This window comes from Dryas octopetala, chromosome 4 (assembly GCF_963921425.1).
Source record: "Dryas octopetala chromosome 4, drDryOcto1.1, whole genome shotgun sequence".
Classification (NCBI taxonomy): Eukaryota; Viridiplantae; Streptophyta; class Magnoliopsida; order Rosales; family Rosaceae; genus Dryas; species Dryas octopetala.
This window is the reverse complement of record NC_141369.1, coordinates 18,117,710-18,140,467: the sequence shown is the minus strand read 5'-3', so window position 1 is coordinate 18,140,467 and position 22,758 is coordinate 18,117,710. Positions and strand designations below refer to the sequence as shown.

General features: G+C 36.7%; 4 protein-coding genes across 6 annotated transcripts; 1 reads left to right on the top strand and 3 right to left on the bottom strand.

Moving 5' to 3' along the window:
* Positions 1–647: 647 nt before the first annotated feature.
* Positions 648–5,355, bottom strand: LOC147287602 (muscle M-line assembly protein). 2 transcript variants are annotated; one of them, XM_086241637.1, is made up of 7 exons: positions 5,092–5,355; positions 4,287–4,715; positions 4,127–4,179; positions 3,374–3,411; positions 2,846–3,164; positions 2,079–2,395; positions 648–1,825 (listed from the first exon to the last, which is right to left on the bottom strand). In XM_086241637.1, exons 1-7 carry the CDS (start codon positions 5,102–5,104, stop codon positions 1,081–1,083), a joined length of 1,914 nt encoding a protein of 637 aa, XP_086097763.1. In that variant the 5' UTR covers positions 5,105–5,355; the 3' UTR covers positions 648–1,080. The 2 variants fall into 2 exon arrangements, with proteins under 2 accessions (XP_086097763.1, XP_086097764.1); XM_086241638.1 differs by having other exon boundaries at positions 4,287–4,712.
* Positions 5,356–10,119: 4,764 nt separating this feature from the next.
* Positions 10,120–11,814, top strand: LOC147287601 (RING-H2 finger protein ATL3-like). The gene has a single exon (XM_086240575.1). The coding sequence runs from the start codon at positions 10,367–10,369 to the stop codon at positions 11,315–11,317; it is 951 nt and encodes a 316-aa protein (XP_086096701.1). The 5' UTR covers positions 10,120–10,366; the 3' UTR covers positions 11,318–11,814.
* Positions 11,815–12,521: 707 nt separating this feature from the next.
* On the bottom strand, positions 12,522–14,603 carry LOC147287600 (uncharacterized). Of its 2 annotated transcripts, none has more exons than XM_086242303.1 (3): positions 14,436–14,603; positions 13,638–13,752; positions 12,522–13,305 (listed from the first exon to the last, which is right to left on the bottom strand). In XM_086242303.1, the coding sequence occupies exons 2-3, from the start codon at positions 13,716–13,718 to the stop codon at positions 12,904–12,906; spliced, it is 483 nt and encodes a 160-aa protein (XP_086098429.1). In that variant the 5' UTR covers positions 13,719–13,752; positions 14,436–14,603; the 3' UTR covers positions 12,522–12,903. The 2 variants fall into 2 exon arrangements, with proteins under 2 accessions (XP_086098429.1, XP_086098430.1); XM_086242304.1 differs by lacking the exon at positions 14,436–14,603 and adding an exon at positions 13,870–13,986.
* Positions 14,604–15,798: 1,195 nt separating this feature from the next.
* LOC147287599 (protein transport protein SEC31 homolog A-like) lies at positions 15,799–17,619 on the bottom strand. Its single transcript, XM_086242354.1, has 4 exons — positions 17,475–17,619; positions 16,892–17,115; positions 16,725–16,795; positions 15,799–16,259 (listed from the first exon to the last, which is right to left on the bottom strand). The coding sequence occupies exons 1-4, from the start codon at positions 17,560–17,562 to the stop codon at positions 15,995–15,997; spliced, it is 648 nt and encodes a 215-aa protein (XP_086098480.1). The 5' UTR covers positions 17,563–17,619; the 3' UTR covers positions 15,799–15,994.
* Between the last annotated feature and the right edge of the window lie 5,139 nt (positions 17,620–22,758).

Below are 22,758 nucleotides of genomic sequence, written 5' to 3'. Positions count from 1 at the left end.
TGAAACTGCAGGCAGTGGTAGTAGTGCTGCTAGTTGGACCAATAAGAAGCCGGAGCTGTTGCGCCTTATGGTAACCAAAGCGTCCAACCGGGCTACCGTTCATGGACATAGGCTGCCTCCCACTGAGACTATCATCAACGTATGTTATATTTTGTTTCCTTGATCTGTTTCATGCATGGCACTGCTCCTCTTCATCTTTGTGAATATCTTATGCAATTCCTTGAAGCATGCATGGATTTGTTAACCATATATATCTCAGCATGTGAATATCTGCCAAAGAAAAGAAGCTTTGAATGTTTGACACCCCATCCTTGATGTTTTATGGGGTCTGTTTGTGTTTTGTAGAAGGAAGAAATAGAAAAGGACATAAAGAAAGGGAAAGAAGAGAAAGAAAACAAGAAGACAGAGGTGGTGAAGACCGTAGACTCTGAAATCAACCGCTCCGATTGCATCTACCCTCCTACTACTTAATTTACCATCATAACCGTTCATGTTGTGTATATTGATCTTAAGTTGTAATTTACTGATGCTTCTCTAGCTCTCTGTCCCTGCCTTCACCTCAATTTACATTTGCCTCTGTATATACGCTTATAACTTGTGTTTGAGAGAGAGAGAGAGAGAGAGAGAGAGAGAGAGAGAGAGAGAATTAGATGGTTGCTTCATAATCTAATAGTCTGCACAAAATGTGCCATTCACTATCTGGTAAAAACAAAGGGAGGCTTCTGTCCAAAAAACTAAAGGAGGCTGCATTTGGAAGTAAAATACAACATATTACAGACTGTAAAATGTATAAAATCTACATTCGATGTCAAATAAGACCACAAATGCAATTCTTTGTTGGCACTTGCAACTGATGGATATCCCCCAAAAACTCTAATTCTACTTTCAGTAATATATATGACAATCATGGTCGACAAATGATAATTAGCTCTATGCGAGAACAGCAGTGGCCAACCTTACGTGTGAAGTAAGACAGTGGTGCTGTCTGGTAGAAGCAGATGTGATCATGACATGCCTCATACACTCAAAAAGTTTTGAAGAAAAGTTGCATCACAGTTTGTGGTGTTTCCTGTACCAGTGCTAAGCTTTTTCTGCTACTTCAATGAGTCTCCCCCGAACCCACTTTCTAGTTACAGTAACCAATTCAGGAGGTGTTTCCTCTTGCTGGGATTGAACTTCGGTCCCATTTAGTTCTAATTGGTCAGCCGTTTCCTCTTGCAGGGATTGAACTTTGGTCCCATTTGGTTCATATTGATCAGGCATTTCCTCTTGCTGGGATTGAACTTTGGTCCCATTTGGTTCTAATTGATCAGAAGTTTCCTCTTCTGCTGGGACTGTACTAAGGTTCTTTGTGCATTCACTGTTCCCATTTGGTTCAAATTGGTCAGCTTGATCTTTTGAATCCGATTGCTTTATTAGATTCTTGACACTAAACAGAGGCAAACCATAGCCACTGGGGCTCAATGGGGGAAGGTCCTCTTCACCATTCAGCATATCCTGCAAGGTGAACTTGTCAAAGCCAAAGTCATTATCTTCAATTGAAGATAAGGTTTGGGTGCCATTTACTTTTCCATTATCTGCTTCAGTCAGACCCTCAATCCCAGCACATGTTTCCTTCTCACCTTGGCTAATCACTTCATTTGATGCGGCTAAAGGGTCTTCATTCTCATGGGAAGAGACCTGCGCTGTCTCTATAGATTCAATTGATTTAATTGCCTCGGCTATAAGCTGCCGGGTTTCAATGAGGGAAGCTCGAGCAATAGGGCTCTTTGTTGCAGCAACCTCGAGGGCCATGGCTGCCTTCTCAGCTTCACAAATCAATAGCCTGCAGAATTTCATGACAGCTGATCAAACAGCAATCAAAATAAGGAGAGAGATGATGCTTTTTACAAGTTGACTGACATTATGTCAAAGTGGGGAGTCAAGGCTTAAATTTTATGAGCAAAGACACCATATTATACAGAAAGCATGAAATAGCTTGTTCGCAAATCACTGAACTGATTGTGCAGGCTAGTGATTTCCGTTATAGTAGTACCTAAAGTATACTCAATTCTAATAAGTACACAAGATGAGCTTACCTAGCTCGTTCTATGGCTTCAGTTTTCTTGGTTTCAGCAGCTGCTCTTTGTGCTCTGATATTTTTTATCATCTCCATTTTAGAATTCACCAGAGGATCCTTATACGAGGGTGCTTTACTTCTCCTCATCCTCATTCGCTGACTTTGGATTTTAATCTCAATTTTAGAAAAATTGTTTTCCCCAGTAACTTTTTTCTTTGCAGGGTCCTTTCTTGTGGACTGTGTACTACCACTTGACCTTCTCCGTGGCTTTCTTTCAGCTCCATATGATGCATCATAATATTTAGCCAAGGCAGAGCAAACACGTTCACGGTACCCCTGATATATGAATTATATCAAGAAATACAAGAAAAGGGTCAGGTTTCCCGCTATTATTACTCAGCATGTAATAAACATAGATCATATAGGCACTATGTTGATAGCATGAATGAAAAATGAAAATTGGCTTCTTAGGAAAGAGGGAAAATTCATTTGAGTAGCCTAAATTGGAGCCACCACAATTAATCTGTCAATTTTTTATAATTAGCAAGGGAACCAAGGGGTGAGAGAGGTAACAGAGGTCCTTGTAGGATTTAGGTCAAGCAGAAAAGGATATGAACCAAAGCTTTCCTGGCATTGAGAAGTCCAAAAAACATATGGAAGGGATGCTTGTAATGATACTTACTTGCAAAGATTTAGACGGGAGAAAAATTTTATTAGAAGGCACCAAATATGACAAAGTGATTAATACTGACAAGATCTTTTCAAAAATACAATATTTGCACTTACAGGATCATTCCATTTTGCAGAGATTGCGTCAGAGATCTTCCTCCTTTGCTCAGGAGACTTGGGTGCTCTCTTGCTTCCTTTTGGCCTACGCATTATTTTTCTTTGTTCAACACTCTCTAACCACTCCTCTCTAAGCTGTTCATCTATGATCTTGTAGGAATCCCATCGTAGCTCCTCCTCACCATCATAGCCTTGTCTAGAGGCTTCAGCAATTAAGTTCTGCCATTCAAAGCAGCAATTTTCCTGCACTGATAGCATCTCACGCCGCCTTTGCCACCCCATTCGCACTCCAAGCCCAATTTTTGTTCTTGTCTCTTGACTGTATGATCAACAAGAGGAAAGAGTATTTGTAATGTATATGAGAGAAAAATACTTGAAATTTACAATCTCAGACTTCTATCTGAATAAGACCATAAGACAAGCCAACTCAGGACCAAAAATAAGACTTTGTTTAAGCTAGGAATTTAGGTAATGAAGATGGTTATGGAAAAACTTAAAGCCTAATCAACAGAACAACGCAATACCCACCTTTGCGCATGTCCAAGGTTAACCAACTTCATTTTGACCTGCGTAGCCAAATTTTGTCAGTAGAATAAACAACTTTGACGTTTTCCAAATGAGTTTATGTATATAATCATAGGGAGAATGCAATTATGAAAACCCCTTACCTTCATCTCATAATTACATAAACTGTTGGCTACCTCATATACTAAACATTGTCGGAAATACTGGGTCATTGGTTACAAATTTATTATAGTGAGTGCATTAGATTATGTACTGGATCAAGCATTAGTAAGTGATCCTTCAATCAACTACGATAATTTGTTTCTGCATATGGATACAGACCAACTTACCTGGCCATTTGAAAGCAGAGGAGCTAGAAGAATTTATATACTTGGGGAAAGATCATTGGATATAACAAATATTTGGCACTAGCATGAGATGTCAATGATCTTTAAAATAGTAAGATCATTAGTAACTTGAGAAGAATTAGGAAGAAGATCAAGAGATGTGACTTAGCCTTAAAGTGTGCAACCAATATATGCAAAGAGATAAGGTTTGGCAACCAACTAGACTGGCCAAAATTTGTACTTTAAGTAGATTGCATGAACTGAATGGAATATAGAGAAGTAACCACCATATACGTCTCAATACAAAGTAGATGGTCTAAGGTTAGATAGGAAACAAGTTTTATTAGCTCAACTCATGATAAATATTTTATTCCAAATGTATTAAGATCATTCTAAAAGAACATGTAAAATTATTCTTACATGACATCACCTTAGGATCCTGCATTGCAAGTCTTGTTCTCTCTTTGATCAGTTGAAGGGTTTCTGCAATATTTGAACAAATATTTAATTATTTAGAGTATAGTAAGCATAAAGGATACAGATTGATAACACAAGAGCCAGATTAGATGAGCAATTGAGCATATCATTACCTGGACTGTGCTTCCTGCCTTTGTTCCATGGCGTGTTCCCTTTATTTGCTTTAGAAATCCTCATTCGCCTTAACTTCTCCCTCTCATCCAATTCTTCGGAATCTTCACTTGAAGTCTTAGGCTTCACTGTCCAGGAACTCGAATCCATCTGTGAAGTCTTGTAATCCATGTGTGCATTTTCATTCTGAACCAAACTTTTGGATTCAAGAGTAGCAACTGCCTTAATCAAGAGTCCACCCTTTGGAATTTTAATGTGCCCCAAGTTGAAGTTCAATTTTCTAGGTATGTCAGAGGATTTCCAAGCAGAAGACAGTTTCTTGTGATTTCCAAAGGTGAATGGACTTGAAAGTACTTTACCATGAAGAGGGGTTTGAACCCTGAGTGTACCCAAATGATTTTGGAAGGCAGGCTGTGCAACAGCAAACTCTGCTAACAAATACAGATATATAAAAGATACCCTCAAGGCCTCAACAATTATCACTATCAGCAAGAGGTCTTTGCATAAAAATCTGTCCTTTTTGACAATTGAACATTCACACACACACACACACACAAAATGTCACTAGCTACACAATCCAAGTTCATTAACAAAGGGTTGTTGGGCAATTCATGGAACTAAAATTCTGAAAGTTAAGTACTGCATGTGCCTTGGAAAAGCTCTCAGTGATATGAGGAAGTGAAATAATCACACAGTGAATAATTTATAAGTAGTGCACTGAATTTAACACCAAGGCTTTCAAAAACTATAAACCCACATCTAAATACAAAAATAAACAAAACAAAGGAAGAGATTGAATTTGAGTACCAAGTGAAGGCATGGGAGCTCATTCAGCCAATTCCAAACTCAACAACAACAGCTCAACAGAGACAGAGAGCAGAAGCAGCATTTCAGGACGAGTTACTCAACCAGAAACTCAGAAGCATAAGAGGAAAAGTGAGGAGGGTGGATTGAGATTATGGGTTTTGGGAAGGAGAGAGAGACAGAGATTGTCACTGCGAGAGAGCCACACAGTCTCGCACACAAAACATACCACTGTCTGATAACAGTTGCAGGGAGGTGGATAACGAATTCACTCAAATGTGAAATGCCAGCCCATTTGATATTTCATATTCACCTCTATGGCTGTGGCTGTGGCTGTTAGTCGGCGCTGATATTTTTTATGTGGGTTAAGCCCACCCCAATTTGTTCAGCTGGGCCATTATGTTATGGGCCTGTAGCCCATTTGTATTCAAAAGTGGGCTTATGGATCTCATACTTCGTAGTTTGTACTTTGTAGTATGAAATTTTCCAATATAATCCAATGATTTGATTAGTTTTTTTTTTTTTTTTTTAATATTTGGAGGGAGAGGGAGGATTCGAACTTAGAACTCTCCAACATTCTAGAGAGAAATAACGCTAGACCTATAGCCAGTTGGTATGATTAGATAAGTTAATCATTGTTTTAGATGAGATTATTATCACATATTTAATTGTGATAGTCCAACCTTGTGTTCCAAACGGGTTAGCATCCTTTTTTCACCCATCTAACTTCTAAGAAATAAAGGAATACAATTTTAAGTTTAGGTTCAAACCCAGAGTTATCCTAAGACTATTGAGAGATGGAATCTCACATCGGACAATTAAAGCATTGTATTATGGTTTTTAAGATATGAGGCTTATTGGGCCTCTCCATCTACGTGTTTGACTTAAGTGATGTCACATGTGAGGATAGAGCATGTTAAAAAGGAGAGAATCCCACATTGCAAAATTAAGATTTGAATGTGCTTCTTTCCTATTACAAAGATTGAAGGTGCAGTGCAACATCAAGCATTCTTTGTAATACAATGAATAAAAGATTTTTAGATTAATGTTCTATGTACTTGTTGATCTGGACTAGTACTCCTACTCCTCCCAGATTCTTTTCAAATTGAATTTTTATTCTGGTTTTAACAAAGCAAGCATTGATCACATGAATGTTTTTAAGCAAAGACCTCATGCAACAAGTCTCAAATTCGAACGCCATATAAGTTCACAAGTATCATTTAAGAATGCAAATGTATGTGAAATGTGAATTGTATTATACGCATGGTGGAAGAATGAAAAGTTGACATAATGACATATAGCCGCAATGGTCAAATGTTTGAATCAAAGGTTGGTTTGGCAGGCCTGACCCTTGACTTTACAGGGCTCCTAAATTTGGTCATTTATATATGCATTCTACTACAAGTCCTTCTAGTATCTTCCAACAAGTTGAGCTTTCTTTTTTTTTGGGTCAGATTTTTTTTTTTGTTTCTGGTCAGAACTAACATGTATTTTGGTCATATTTTCTTAAGCTTCACGGAATAATTATGTTGTAAATTTCTGATGACTGGCATTAATTACATTCATTTCGTGGTATAGAGATAGTGTCCACCTCCAATGAATTGTTGACTTTTCGATTAGTTTCCAAACAGTCAAAGCCTGGCGGCTTTCTTGTCAACTTCAACATATATTCCTGATGATCAGCACAGAAGCTATTGCTATTCCTTATCTGATAGTATTTTTGATGAGATGATCATTTTGGCTGCAGTACTTACTTGGCAATGCTACTGAGGAAGTGAGTATGAAGAATTTGGTGGCAATCTTGATGCAGATTGTGCCTCAGCCGAATGCAGCAGCCATTGCTTCCATGCTGATTGCAAAAATTAATTCCAGACTGAAAGTAAATATGAATAGTTTTGGAGAGGTAAAGGTGTTAAAACTATTCATATTTACTTGCCAAATGATCACTATGTTCATTGCATTTCTGTAATGATAAATACAAATGTGAACTTTTCATTTTCTTCTCTTTCACCCATTACCTGTTCTTGCTGGTTATAAAGTTCCCAACACATTACTGAATTAGTAGTGCTTTAATTCACCCCCTGTCAAAATGTGTACAAATTTCAGTTTCATAATCTCTGATTTTTGTCCCTGATAAGACACACAAGTAAAACAATGATATGGTTGCTGTATGGAGTGAGTATAAATATATGACTATATGTTATTATGTTCTATGAGATCCACTCAATCAAACTGTTATGAGCCATATGAAATTAAGCTCCATATTTGTTCAAGATATCAGCAGGGCCATCAAATTTTATTCTCTATTTATTTTATTTTTTTGGTGAATTGGACCCCAAAGAAACTACATCAAAACAGAGCAGGGTGTAGGCGGATAGAATTAGAGCATCCAACCAAAAATCAATTGGCAATGGGTGGAGATGCCCAAGACTTATAAGCACATATGCTAAACTCTAGTTTTCCGATGTGGGACATTGCTCCACATTACTCTCAACACGCCCCCGCACGTGTGACGATATTTTGAGCCTTACACGTGAACAAATTGTATTGGGTGACATGGGAGCACGTGTGGCCGTTGGGCCTTACACGCGGATAACCAAGCTCTGATACCATGATAGAATTAGAGCATCCAACCCAAAATCAATTGGCAATGGGTGGAGAGGCCCAAGGCTTATAAGCACATATGCTAAACTCTAGTTTTTCAACGTGAGACATTGCTCCACATTACTCTCAGTCTAGCAACTAGCAAACCCAATAAGGTCATTTCATAAGAAATGAACAACAATAAAAAAAAAGTGCAGATTACCAAGTCAAGCTGGAGCTTTTCACAGTTTACTATGTATGACTGGCTGGGCCATGAGGCTGTCAAATAAAGCCTTGCGGCCCGGTGGCATACTGGTCTGACATATTAATGATAGTAGTAGGCTAGTAGCAGCAACTTTCTAGCCATATATATTCATATTCCTCAATATATCTCTTTTTTTTTTTTTTTTCCAGAAACTTTATCAACAAACAAAGTTATCAATGTGGCACTCATTTCTGTATGTGCATGTTTGTGCTTTAAGCCTTTAACCAATGAATGGCTATAATTAATGAGGAAGAAAAATCATTTCAAATCAATCATGTTGTCCAAGCATTAAATCTCATTTACAGATTTACTTGAGTGTGATGAGTATTCTAAATGCAAATCAAAGCCCTACATTTTGGCAAATGGCAGGGGCTAGATTGCAGGATTGATGGCAAGATCTGATCAGCAACTCGTGTAATGCTTGTATTTTCTTTTTGGTCATATAGGCAGGCTTCCATTTGAATAGCTCTATAATATGCGCGAATGCACTCTTAGTTTTACAACAAAGCATATATTTATGTACACTTTTGTATCTCAAATATTATAATGTAAAGTGTAAACATAATGTTCCAAGGTTTTAAGTTTGAATCCTTATTCTTCCAGATAAAAGACAAAACATCCGAGTCTATATAATATATTTTAGAGAGACTTAGAGTCTAATATATTTTATGAGCTTTTTTTAAATTAAAATCGGTAATAATTTGGAATTTTTAATTAAGTCATTTTCTTTTTCTTCTTTGACGTCCAAAATTTCGAAATTTAAATTTAATATAAAATCTCTACAAAGCTTATTTTATATCCTAAAAAGAGAAATACCCTTCAAATAAGGGGAAATAGACTTTATTATAAATTAAAAATATTTTCTTATGAATTAAAAAGAATTTATTATGAATTAAAATAGTTTTCTTATAAATTATTATGAATTAAAATTTTTTTTATAAATTTTAAAACATGTCGATCTTTATCTAAAAACTATTTTTCTAAAAAACTTAAACCTCTCTGTATCTTATTATACCACATTTAGGAAATGACTCAATTGCATCTTGCAACTTGTTTTTTAGAATAACAAACAAAACTCTCACAATCCATTTTCTATTTAGATAAACAATTTTAAAATAAATTCTAAATATGTACATTCAAGTGTTTTGCTTACAAACTACATAAATTATGTAAATTCGAGTGTTTTGCTCCACATACGTGCAGCTTGGGTTTCTCTCTTACCTCGTACCTTATTTTCAAAAAATTAACTGCCCCTACCACAGTTTGAAAATTTAAATAACACTTGGGGCTGAAAAGTTTTTTCGAAAAAGAAGAAAGAGGAAGAAAGTCAAAAAGATTTTGACTCCAACATCAAAAGCAGCTGTTCATCACAGCGAGCTTTTCGGATTAGGAATTGGGGTTTAGGTGTAATTTGCCTTGAGATTTGCGTTAAAACAGTGGTTGAAGTTTGAACTTAACATATGAACATAATCCATGTGACAATGCTGGGGCAGACCCCACCCCCTGACCCCTGTAGTGTTTCCCAATAATCTAATAATCTGAAAATTATTCACCCCATGCTTTCATTTGCATCAGATCACTTTCCATGTATGGGAAGGTGTTGAACAAACAAACATCGTCCACCAAAGTTGGACACTTGTGGTTCAAATATACACTTCTGTTCGTTAAAGTTATACTTATGTCACCACCAACTCAAACCAACATTGCAGCATTGACCAATCTAATTCTAGTAGCCCATATGTGCTCAATCAAATTCGAGTCTAAGCTTAATTGGCTTAAGGGGTCATGTTATCCCAAAAAGTCGAACTATTGTATATTGTGATTGTAGAGATAAGTGCTCTATCATCCAAGCTATTGAACTATTGTATGTTTTTTAATGGTATAGGTCAACAGTTTAAATCAATGACATGTATTTATAATTTACATATCATACAGACACTGAAAGTGACAAAAAAGCCATAAAAGGCGTGAAGAAGGAAGGCACTGAGAAGCAGATACAAGGAAGAGTTGGGAAAGTGACGTGAGGTGTGGGGTGTCAAGTCTTTGCTTTCTACCCTCTTATTTGGACCCAATGAATTATCAATGAATCGATGCCCGTCGTCTTCTTTTGATTTTCACCTCTAGACGAAAGTCCAAGTCTTTGGTTTGAGTCCTCCCAAGTGGAGTAGCCTTCTTTCTTTCATCTCTCTCTCACTCACGTCTTTGCCTACCTCTATTCACAAGATTTTTCCTCTCAAATTCCTCAAAGAAAAAGTCCAACTTGTTCTTCCGCTCCGCCTCCTTGCACGTATTTAAGCCTCATTTCCTTGTCTTTGTTTCATCCAAACCAAATTCTACACCATTTCTCATCTGGGTTCTGCTCATTTTCTCAGAAACCCAATTCCCTTGTTGGGATTTTGAGCTAAAGACTCTTGCTTTGGACCAACAACAATGGCAGACTCAACCCCTTTTGGTAAATCACTGGACGACTCAGAGGCGGTTCAGCTCACCGGGAAGATCATGATGATCGCCGTACTAGTCCTCTTCTTGGTGGTGGTGTTCGTCCTCTGCCTCCACCTCTACGCCAAATGGTACTGGTGGGGTTCTGAGGACACCCCCTCTCCTGCTCACCAAACCCACCGCCGCCGCCGCCGCCGCTTCGTCTTCGCTCCGGGCCAAGACCCTCCCATTGCCACCCTGCGAAGAGGGCTCGATCCTTTGGTCCTCAAGTCTCTGCCTGTGCTGGTGTTTCGTCCAGAGGACTTCAAAGACGGGCTCGAATGCGCGGTTTGCCTCTCTGAGCTTGTGCAGGGTGAGAAGGCCAGGCTGCTCACCAAATGCAACCATGGCTTCCATGTTGACTGCATTGGCATGTGGTTCCAGTCCCACTCCACGTGTCCACTTTGTAGAGACCCTGTGGCTCCTGAGAGCTCGGTCTCTGTCTCGGTCGATTCCACTGCTTCTGCATTGGCAGAGAGCAGTGTTCAATCACCAGCTGAGAGTTTGGCATCTGGGTTTTCTTTGGAGTCTCCGAATTTCCCCACAAATGTGTTGTTTTGGGGGAACCAGACCCGGGTGAGCTCTGGACCGGGTTCGGGTTTGGAGGAAGGTCCTTCATCTCAAGCACCTTGTCCTTCTTCTTCTTCATCTTCAGCTGCTATTAACAGGACAGATGGAATGTTGGTGATTGATATCCCCAGTGAGAACTCACTGGCTTCGCCTTCGCCGTCGCCGTCGCCGTCGCCTTCCCGCAACAGGTTTTCCGACGAGGACTTGAAGTCGCCGGTGCCGCCGACGAGGTTGAGGTCACTTAAGAGGCTTTTGAGCAGAGATAGAAGGATTAGTTCCTACAGTCCCAGTTCTGTTGATGTTGAACAACAAGTAGGGAGAGCACAGAGTTAGTAAAAGCAGCAGCTAGCTCTTCTACATATTATGCACATATTTGATAATAGAGATAGCTACTTGGACCAGGGAGATTTGGAAGAAAAGATTTTGGTGATGAAAGTTTGTTGTTTGAGAGGGTCTGATAGATGTCTGATCCTGCATCCCTGAGAATTGGCTAGGTTCTTATGGAGATGAACTTGAACATCTCCATGTCAATTTGCTCAATGTTCTTTTATTCTTGGAGAGGTAATCAAGAGATGGAGCTTGAGATCTCTACAGTCTTTTTGACTGCATGTTATTCACTAAATTTGTAATGTATATTTCTTACTTCAAAACAGACTTCGAACAATTGTTTGAGCTGAATGTATATTGTGATAGAAAACTGGAAGGGTAGTATTCCTTATTATGGGTTTGATACCTTAAACCCTTAGTTTTACCGATGAAGAAAGGAAACTGATTAAATTTCCTATCTTTATATTGTTTGGTTATTAATGAGGACATCTCCCTTGATTCCATTAATTTTCTTGATTATATTAGCATACAATGAGTATTATGCACTTGGAATCTGGGATGTTAACACTTAGCAGGTTAGCAGGTGCGTCCTACTTGATGTTGTGATATTGCTCAAAACTCAATCAATTCTCTCTTTGGCATGTCTTGTCTCTGTTGGTATATGATCTCTGACAATAGAATTTAGAGATTTGATAGGGTAAAATAGGAGACAAATTTGAAATAATAAATCAGGATTTTTATTGAATAAGTGAAACAATTAGGATTTTTATTGAATAAGTGAAATAATTAGTAGACTAAAATTAAATTTTAAAAATATTGTAGATCAAAATTAAACTAATTATAAAATAAGTGGAACAAATTTATAATTATCTCTTTCTGTATATTAAAATTAGGCTTCCTGCAGATGGGATAAAAGTTATTTCTTTCCAAACTGCTCAGTATGAAATATGAATAGAGAATTATAAGGAGGATGTAGTTGAAGATTGAATGAAATAGAAAATTAAAAACAGTCCAGAACGATTTAATATGCCCTACTTTGGTTTGATGGATATAATCAAGGGCATGTGTGCAGTTTTCGCTTCTTCAGAAAATCAATTGCAGGGGAAATTCAGTTCTCTTGCCTCATCTTTTATCAAAGAAAAGGAAACCTGAGATCCTTAATTCCTCAGATACTTCATAATTGCTTCTTTTGATTACTGACAAAACATAAGAAAGAAAATCAATAGAAAGTTCAATTGACTTGGCTATCAAGGAATATTCTTTCTGTTTTCTAGCAATCTCACAATGAAACACAATTACATAGCACCAAAGGGACAATCTCTCTGCAACCTTTTTACAAACTTGATGATTGAAATATTCAACTAGATGGCTCAAATTCCATAGTTTCTTCCATTTGATGACCCAACTGCATTCCCATCACTGTCCATGTAGAATTCAGAAGTTCATTGTACTTCAGCAAAAGGTCATAGAGACTTCAATATATTCTTGTTCTTGTCATCAAACTTACCATAATCCCATGAATCAGTTCAACATCCTCCATGATGCAGAAAATTCAAGATTCAATTGTCTATTGAAAACTTCTTCATAATGTTCTATGTCACCAGATAAATAGGCCTATAGGTCTGAACAACTTGAGGGCTTCCAAGCTTGGCAATACTCATATAGGGTATTGCATTATCTGCTTTCCTTGTGGGATTGAACAGACTGGTAATAGGCCCGGATGTTGGACGTCTCTGCCTGCCATCCATAGCCTTGCCAGTGCCATATACAGGACCAGAAACATTAGCCGGTCTTGTAGTATGAACATGAGATTTGGTAGCCGGTTTGATGCTAGTTTTGTTCATTTTGTCGCCTTTCCACCATGGAAATAGAAATTTTGTCCATGATTTCTTCTTTTTCTCTTGGCCCAATGTTCTTTCTACGGCTTCTTCTGGATAGGTTGATGATTTCTGGAAGTCTGCATCTATTGCATAGTGTTTTGCTTCTTCCAAAAACTGATCACAGTTAAAACCAGATAAAATAAGCAAAGAGAATGTTTGGTTTGTTACATCAAGTAGAAGACTAAAGGGCTAGGGCTATCTGTTTGACAGTGAATGAGTGAGAATTGAATGACAAACTTTTCTTTTCAGGCCAAAAAAGTAACAAACCTAGATTTGATGCCTAACCATGTAGGCATGTACAACACAATAGCAACAAATTAAAGTAGTTTTATGTCCTTAAAGGAGAATGTTCAGAATATTATAATCTCTTCAACATTATGAGACTAAGGAATAGTATATATGAATACAATTTCATCATCATCAACTCATCAAGTCATCTAATTAACCTGATAAAAGTCAGCCTGAGGATCAAATCCAGTGCCATCATGATCCATCTCATACTTTGGATGCACAGGAGATTTCTTCATGGTTGCCCAAAAATTGTAAGCCCACAATTATAAACTATATCAGCCAAATAACAAGAGGTAAGAGAAAGAGGAAGAAGGAGAATAATAGAGGAGAATTTGCAATTTCTGACTTCTAAAGAATATAAAACGAAACCAATTCTCATCTGCCTACCTTCAGTTATCAATAAGACTAAGCAGAAATCTCTGAAGTAGAATTATGATCTTTTAACACTACAGTAGTCCATATTCTACTTTACATGCATTGATTGATCAGAAAGGCAAAGGCCAACAACCCTTATCGAAAGAAACCCACATCAAATTGCAAGTTAAAGAATAAAGACCACATTGGTGGTAAATGGTAATCGTAGTTGAAATGGCAGTGTCAAGCTTTTCCTTCTATAATGGTGAAGAAAGCAGAACCAGATTGAAAGCAAGCATCAATATGAACCAAAAGGGATACACAGCATGGGCAAGATACATATATGGATATACTTAAAACAGCTCACTCACACTCACAGCAACTTTCAGAAATTAGAATAAGAATTTAAGAAGAGTAATCAGATACTGAAGCATTTGAAAACCAAACGTATAATTATTTTAAGGCAAAGGTTAGAAGGTGGTAAACATTAATGAATATTAAGACTCTTAACAGTAGTCCTAGAGTCCTGTAAGGCCGTAACATAATTAAATTAAGCAACCCCACTAAACAAAAAAAGTAAAAAATAAAATGGAAGATACCTTTTGTCACGGGGACTGGGTCACGCACGAGTGCGACAAATGCAGCGGATGTTTCGGGGACTTTGAGGCTTTGCTTGCTTAATTGGTTAAAAGTTTGGGAGGGAAATGGTAGTGAATCTCTTCCACCATTCATGGCGTGTAAGAAGGAGTTTCAGTGCTTGACCTTATTTGTTTTTTTTTTTTTTTGGCAATTGACCTTATTTGCTAAAAAACTAAAGAAAAAAATAAAAGAGAGAGAGTGTGTTATCCTTTATTATTCTATATAATCCCTCACGTCACGGTTGAAGGTGGCTCTCAAACATAGTGTCCTACTATAAAACCTTTTTCTTCGTCCTCCTTTTTTATTTTTTGTGAACCTTCCTCCTCTTTTTCTGGGGTGGTGTTGAAGCCTGAGATTTACAATTACATGTAAAATTGTGACTTTTCAATTGATTAATTGTAACATTTTTCATGAATATTCATGGCAATCAAAGTTTTGGGTTTTGTGGGTTTTAGCTTTTCTTCAATTAAAGACTTAAAGTTGACACTTAACCAAAGTCATCACCTTTGCCATACGCTAGCTCTCATTCCATGTGGCAATCATGGATTATTATTAAGATTCTCTGTCTTGCACTTATCAACCTTACTACTGAGGACTGGTTTAGTTGCTGAAACAAGGGAAAGATAAAGTAGAAAATGAATCCAAACATTTCACAATAAAGAATTGATCGACAAAGACAAAATGAGTTTTTAGTTTAGCAAATATTCTACTCTAAAATTAATGAGTTTTTAGTTTAGCAAATAATCTACTCTAAAATGAGTTTCGGATAATTAGTTTACAGGATCGTGGCCCTTACAAATAGATTCGACCAATATGATTTGGGCCTTCATTGCAATATGCATATGAAACTTGGGAAATGGTCATAATGGCAAGATAATTACTTGCTTGTCTTGATGTATATGGATAGTGGCTCTATTTTTCTAACCTCATGGTTCTATCCATTAGAACGAAGTCCTACATTTATCATTGTCATCTCTCAGTTAGTATGCGTTGAATGTATATGAAAAACTGAAAGAAAAGCCAAAACAGAAGTAAAACGGCAGACCCAGCTCAGCCTGCTACATACAAACATACATCTATGATGTGCATGTCGACATACGTATATGTATTTCTATTGTATATATAGAATAGGATATAAATTCAACCAAGTTTATAGATATTCCTTTCCTCTAATGCTTTTTTTTTTTTGTTTCTGCCCATCTTTCCTTCCTCTACTGCTCAACATTTGTAGATCTCATTCATAATCAAATTGGTTATCTGGGTTAAACTAAAAGGGAAATACCCTAACTAAGACAACAAAATTGTATTTATATGCACAATATATATAAGAATACCTGAATAGCTTCGTAAATAAATATGTGGATGTGTAATGTTTTCAAACACTTTCTTCATATAAATATACCATACATAAAGTGAACCGGATAGACAAATATCAAAATAAGCTAGACCAAACAATCCAACACTTAGACCATTCAGACCATTCAGTAGCGGTAACAAGCATCTGCTACCAGGCATTTCTTTATCGCCACCAGCTTAGACAGTTCTTTGCAGCCTTCTCTGCACCTTCTCTTGTTGTGTAGGTTATATGGGCTGCTCCTCCAGCCAGCATCCTAAGAGATTCTATTTCACCGTGAGCATTAAACTTGTCCCTCAAATCCTGCTCGGAGCACCCACCCGTATCTACGTCCACAGTTCTACACTCGGGTCTATTGCTTACATCCTGAGGAGGATCTAGATACCCCATCCTCTTCTCAAATAGCTTCATTGCCTCTGGACCATTGATTCTGCAGATATTTAAGATGAAAAATGAACATCCAAATTCGCAAACTTCAGAAATCCAAACATTATATGTGCATGTGCAAATTTGCAACTGGAAGATTAGGGATGTAGGTTCGTGAAAGCAATATAAAATGGGATAAAATTCTACACTACACTTGTATGACTTCCTACACTAGAGTACACTACACTTGTATGACTTCCTATATATAAAATAGGATATAAATTCAAACAAGTTCATAGATATTCCTTTCCTCTACTCTTTAACATTTGCAGATCTCAATCATAATCAAGTTGGTTAACTATGTTAAACTAAAAGGGAATACCCTAGCTAAGACCACAAATTGTATTATATATGCACAATATAAAAGTACCTGAATATCTTGAATGCCCAAAAATAAAAACGATACATAAAGTGAACCCGATAGATATCTAAATAAGGTAGACCAAACAATCCAAAAATTTAATCTCACATTGTTTGCCGTGTCAAGATAAGCCGCCTGACAGTTTCAAGCCGACCCAAGTTGTTAGAGGTAACAAGCATCTGCTAACAGGAAGAAACAAAAGAAATTAACCACTACTAAATTAAGCTCATCCAATTAAATAGATTACAAGTTTGAAGTTTCCAATATTACTCTACCTCGGTTCCAAAATCACCATTATCCAATGCCTGGCATAGCTGAACAAGCTTATCAGCAACATTTTTAGATATGCCCCCGCTGTTGAGTTGGTCAAACAATTCGCCTAAGTTCTCTGAATTGATTTTTAGTTGACGCTTCCAAATGAAATTTGGAGAATCTCCCAACGCTTCAGATGTCTCATTGAAAATTCTTGTTAATGTTGTAATTACGGGTTTTTGTTGGGCTGCAGCACATTATCACAAATAAGCCAAGATGATCACAAAACCATCAAATATTAGATATAATCAAATCAATAGAGCATTAATTGTCCCAAATAACTAAATGATCGAGTAGGGTACACCATTACTAGTCCTCCAATTCCCTCCTAATTAATCAATCAATCAAAATATTCCCAACCCAACCCTAGCTACCAATGCATCACAGTTTAATGCCATGCACGCTCAAATGCTCAATACATCTTATATATGGTTAAAATGCATGGTTCTGTTTTTCAGCAACATTGTGCCGTAAGAAAACTGTGACATGAATGATATTATAAGACAAGAGCACAAGTTAAATGCAGGAGATAAGTAGATTACTTACCAGGAACGTTGGAAGTATCAACTGTCTCTATGGTTGGTGATTCATCTGTACAGAGATAGGGACGAAGAAAACGGGAGTTACGGGACATAGCTTCGACGATCTCTGAGTCTGAGGCGAGTTAGAGGAAGGCGGCCTAGGGTTTTCGATTTGGAGTTTCGTTTTATTTTGATATTTATACCGACTATTGATGAGGAAACCCGGAAAGATTGAGGGTAGTATGGTCAATGAAAAATTATGGTATAGTTTTTAGGTCCAAAAAATAAAGAATTTGTCAAGTCATAGTAGCGTACTAGCATCGGATATTTTTATGAATCAGTAATGCTAACAATCTTAACTTTTTTTCTCAAATATTTGTTTTTTTACCTCATGTGTTATTAACTTATTATTTTATTGGACAGAATATTTCCTTTTCTTTTTAAGTTTAATTTATTATTTTTTAATATCAATGTATAAGTGTAATATAAGTTGAAAAATCAAAGTTGGAATGTCTTGCACTATAAGTAGGCCTCACCAAAAAACCTAAGGCCCGAATCTCACCCGAAACCCGTCTGGCCCATTGGGCCCGAAGCCCAATCTGGCCCGAAGTTTGGGCCAGCCCAACCCGAAGTCCGATACAAAGCCCGGCCCGAAGCCCGTTTACACACATATATATCTTTAATAAAAAAATATATAAGATTTTGGCTATGTTTTTATTCGAACATGAGACCTCACAAAACTAACTTTAACTCTCAACCAATTAAGCTGACTAGTTTATTTGTCTAGTTTGTGAATCATAACATATTTAACAGGTTTTTTCATTTGTTTACTCTAATAAATTAGGTTTTATATAATTTATATAATGTATTAATAATCTAATATATAAGGAATCTCAAATTTTGTATTAAATATTTAAATGAATTATTTGGGGTGAATTATTTGGGGTGTAGATTGTTTTAAAAGTATTATTTAGGGTTTGGTTTGGGGTTTAGAGTTTTTATTACATATTTTTATAAACATACGATGCAATTGTGTTTCCAACAATCTGAACCATTCATTTTTTAGTTTTTCACTCAAAGATTATCTCTGCAAAAAATTAGCTCAATCGGATATGTAGAAGTTAGGTAAGGGTGGTCTAACTTATGAACGATCATGGTTTTTCTAATGATAATCGAACGGTTAGATGAATTCCAATTTGGCCGATTTTTTGTAAGGATGATCTTTGACTATGAACATAGAAAATGAACAGCTCAGATTGTTGAAAACACGTTGTGGTCTTCACAATTATGGAAGCTATAAGGTTTCAATAGGAAAGTTATTAGAATTATACTCTTCAAGTGTATTTATATGTAGAAGCTCACATCTCAATCGTGTTTTCAACGATCTGAATCATTCATGTTTTAGTTCCCCACTCAAAGATAATATATGCAAAAAAATTAGCTCAATCGGAGATTTAAAAGTGAGGTAACAATGGTCGAATTAACGAACGATCGTGGTTTAATAACTTTAATTATAGTTGTATATACACATATACATTTATGTTTTATTATAATTGTAATGTTGTATATGATTTTAAAAGTTTATTATTTATGGTATTACAATATTACTAACATAATGATATTATATAATAACTTAATAAACATATTAATAATTTATTAGAGTAAACAAACGAAAAAGCTATTAAATATGTTATGATTCACAAACTAGACAAATAGACTAGTCAGCTCAGTTGGTTGAGAGTTGAAGCTTGTTATATGAGGTCTCATGTTCGAATCAAAACATAGCCAAAATCCTATATTTTTTTTTATTAAAGATATATATGTGTGTAAATAGGCTTTGGGCCCATTATGGGCTGCCCGTTCTGGCCTAGCCTGGCCCGGCCCTCCAAGACCGCAAGCCCCAAGTCTGACGGGCGAGCCTTGGGCTTGTGTATTAAGGCCCAGGCCCGGCCCGAAAACCCTATTGGGCTATTCTAATTCAAGCCCAAGTCCGACCCGGCCCATTGTCGACCTCTAACTATAAGGAGACCCTCAATTTTCAAAATAAATTTTTTGACTATTTTGATACTTTTTGAACCAAAATACTATTTTAAGTCAACAAGCATGTATACGATTTTAACATGTTAAAATGTTATAAAGTGGGAGAAAATGAATATGATGAATTTTCGTTCTAGCTTAACTCTTTTTGGGCAAGTTGTTTAAGGTTATTAGAACTTTTCCTCTAATTTGTTTTGGTGGAATTAAAATTTTCCCTTTTGTGTTTATGTGAAAGACCACAATTTTTCGAGGTGTAATGGTCGAAGTGGGACCATGGTTGGATAGTACTTGTTGATATAAATCCCACAAAGTTTAGTTTGTGTGGATTGTAGTTTGGGAGAAAAAGTTATAATTTTTTGAAGTTAGACAAGCAATAAAAATTAGAGCTAATTAGGTTTAAGTCCTTTAGAAAAATAGTCTTTAGACCAAAGCCGACAGTGATTTTCAAATTCATAGTCAAGTCCTTTGCATTCGCCTATTAATTACACGTCAGCATTCTAATTTTTTTTTTTTGTTTCTAAAAAATTCAATTTTTTCAATATCCAAATTATCCTTCCCTAATTTTAAGCTAAAAATTATCAGATATTATTCAACATTATTTTTTTTAAAAACAATATTATCTTATTTGAATTTCAATTAATGTACGAGATAATTATGAACATAATATATCTATTATCTTTCTATCTCTTCTTCTTTTTGCATATCTTCCCTCTCTTTGCATCTTCATCTCTCTTTCTCTTTGCTTTTCTATCCGCATTTCTCTGTCTCCGTGCATCGCTCTCTTAATTTGTGTCTCCCTTTATCTCTGATCTCCCTCCCTCCCTCCCTCCTCAACCCTCACTGCCATCACCATCCTCTTCATGATCTCATCAACTCATGCTCTCGGCTTCAAAGCCACCCTGAACATCAGCTATAGTTCAGGCACCGTATGCGATGTGGTTTTAGGCCAATCAAATCATCGCATCGTCACTATGTTTTCTGACCCAACAAGTTTAGACTAGTTGGTCTTGGACTTAATACTTTTAGTCATTTAGCCAGGAAATTAAAGCACCCTTAAATAATCTTAGAGATCTAAATACATGGAAGGAGAAATAAGTTAGGTATGAACAAGTTCAAATAGCTTACCCAAGAACAGGGTAACCGACTTTGTGAAAACGTACTTAGATGATTTATCAAAAATGGAAACCCGTGCAAATACAAATTAGAAACAAAAATTAGAATTAACATATAAGTCACTGGGGATAACAAAAAATTAAACAAGATGAAGAATTGTGATTTTCTGTTACGGTTGCAATTTTCATTACAATCTATTTTATTAATTTTTTGATATTTAAATAAGTCTTGATGTTAGTTTGTTAGGATAATGAGACCTGTTAAAATAAGGAGTCAAGTTAGTGGGAGTTAACGTGGGACAGTTGTTATTTGACTCATGACTCCTATTTTTTCTCCATCTAGGTTGTAGTGGGCAGATAAATATGTTCCTTTGTTTTCTCTATTTGGTTTGTATTCTCCACCTATTTAAGGGTGTCAAACTCAATAAACAAAGTGTCAAGAAAATTCACAATTAACGTGTTATACGCTTTTCTTTGAAGGTCAAAGGCTCCTCAATTAGCCTTATTTGAGGTCATAGACTCCTCCATTAGCTTAAACTATCCAGCTATTTGTTATTTTCCATTATCAAAAAATACAAAAATAGCTAGAGGAAACTTGTACGTACTAGCTTGGTATCAGAGCCTGGCAATGGACAAACACATAGAGAAGTTGGAGGCAGACGCAAACTCCCTCACCATCAACCAAAAACAAATCCAAGATCAACTAGGTGAGCTCGTTGTACTGGTCAAGTCATTGCCCAACCGTGAAGATGGAGGGAGTTCCACCAAAAAGAAGGATAACGGAAAACAACCTGCTGGCTCCAGGGGTTCTATCGCTCCTAGATTGGTGAAGATCAATTTTCCTCACTTTAATGGAGGAGAAGACCCAACTAGTTGGCTTTGCCGAGCAGAGCAATTCTTTCAATTTCACGACACCCCAGAAGGCGACCGAGTTTCATTGGCCTCTTTTCATCTTGAAGGAGATGCACAATTGTGGTATTAACTCCTGAAGCAAGAGCTGACTCTCATCACTTTGGAAGAGTTTCGAGACAACCTTTTTTCTCGTTTCGGTCTAAATCAGTATTGTGATTTCTTTGGAGAACTCACAAAGTTGCAGCAAACTGGAACCGTGCAGGATTACCAAACACAGTTTGAACGACTCTTGACCAAAGCAGGACAACTCCCACAAGCTCGACAAGTAAGTTGTTTTATTAGTGGGTTGGTAGATTCTGTTCGTGTTGATGTGCAAGCTGGAAGACCTGCAACATTGTCTACGACCATTGGGTTGGCACGCCTCTACGAAGCTAGAACTTTATCTCAATCAAAGGAAAACACATCACCCAACAAGTTGGCACCACCATCACCTATCCGCGTGAAATAATTAACAAGTGTAGAAATGCAAGAGCGGAGAAATAAGGGCCTATGTTTTAATTGTGATGATACAAGCCGGGACATCGGTGTAAAAAGTTGTTCATAATATCACCTTGTTGGGAGGAAGAAGATGGTGACGTGGTTATGAAACCAGACATGTGTTGAAGAAGTAGCCTTGAGGACAATGTTGTTTTCTAAGGGAGGAAGAGTTATTACGATTACAATTTTCATTGCAATCTATTTTATTAATTTTCTGATATTTGAATAAGTCTTGATGTTAGTTTGTTAGGATAATGAGACTTGTTAAGATAAGGAGTCAAGTTAGTGGGAGTTAACGTGAGTCAGTTGTTATTTGACTTATGACTCCTATTTTTGCTCCATGTAAGTTGTCGTGGGCAGATAAATCTGTTCCCTCTTTTTCTCTATTTGGTTTGTATTCTCCACCTATTTAAGGGTGTCAAACTCAATAAACAAGGTGTCAAGAAAATTCACAATTAACGTGTTATACGTTTTGGAGGTCAAAGGCTCCTCAATCAGCCTTATTTGAGGTCATAGACTCCTCAATTAGCCTAAACTATCCAGCTATTTGTTATTTTCCATTATCAAAAAATACAAAAATAGCTAGAGAAAACTTGTACGTACCATTTTCCTTACCTAGCCGAGAGCTTGAGAAATGGAATAGGATATCGATTTGTTACTTTGATAGAAATGAATACGAAATAGAATGTTACAGTGAAAATGACAGCTCATGGTATTAATAGCTTGGTATTGAACCAACTAAATAGGATTAGATCAAATGCTAGTATGAAA

Excerpts from the sequence above, each read along its gene's own strand:
- LOC147287602 (XM_086241637.1), bottom strand. Across the intron at positions 4,180-4,286 it reads AGGCAGGAAGCACAGTCCAG|AAACCCTTCAACTGATCAAA; the intron begins GTAATGATATGC and ends CAAATATTGCAG. Across the intron at positions 3,165-3,373 it reads AACCTTGGACATGCGCAAAG|TCAAGAGACAAGAACAAAAA; the intron begins GTGGGTATTGCG and ends TTGATCATACAG.
- LOC147287601 (XM_086240575.1), top strand. The coding sequence starts at position 10,367 with ATGGCAGACTCAACCCCTTTTGGTAAATCACTGGACGACTCAGAGGCG.
- LOC147287600 (XM_086242303.1), bottom strand. The coding sequence starts at position 13,718 with ATGAAGAAATCTCCTGTGCATCCAAAGTATGAGATGGATCATGATGGC. Across the intron at positions 13,306-13,637 it reads CTCAGGCTGACTTTTATCAG|TTTTTGGAAGAAGCAAAACA; the intron begins GTTAATTAGATG and ends AACTGTGATCAG.
- LOC147287599 (XM_086242354.1), bottom strand. The coding sequence starts at position 17,562 with ATGTCCCGTAACTCCCGTTTTCTTCGTCCCTATCTCTGTACAGATGAA. Across the intron at positions 17,116-17,474 it reads TGATACTTCCAACGTTCCTG|CCCAACAAAAACCCGTAATT; the intron begins GTAAGTAATCTA and ends AATGTGCTGCAG. Across the intron at positions 16,260-16,724 it reads ATCTTGACACGGCAAACAAT|AATCAATGGTCCAGAGGCAA; the intron begins GTGAGATTAAAT and ends AAATATCTGCAG.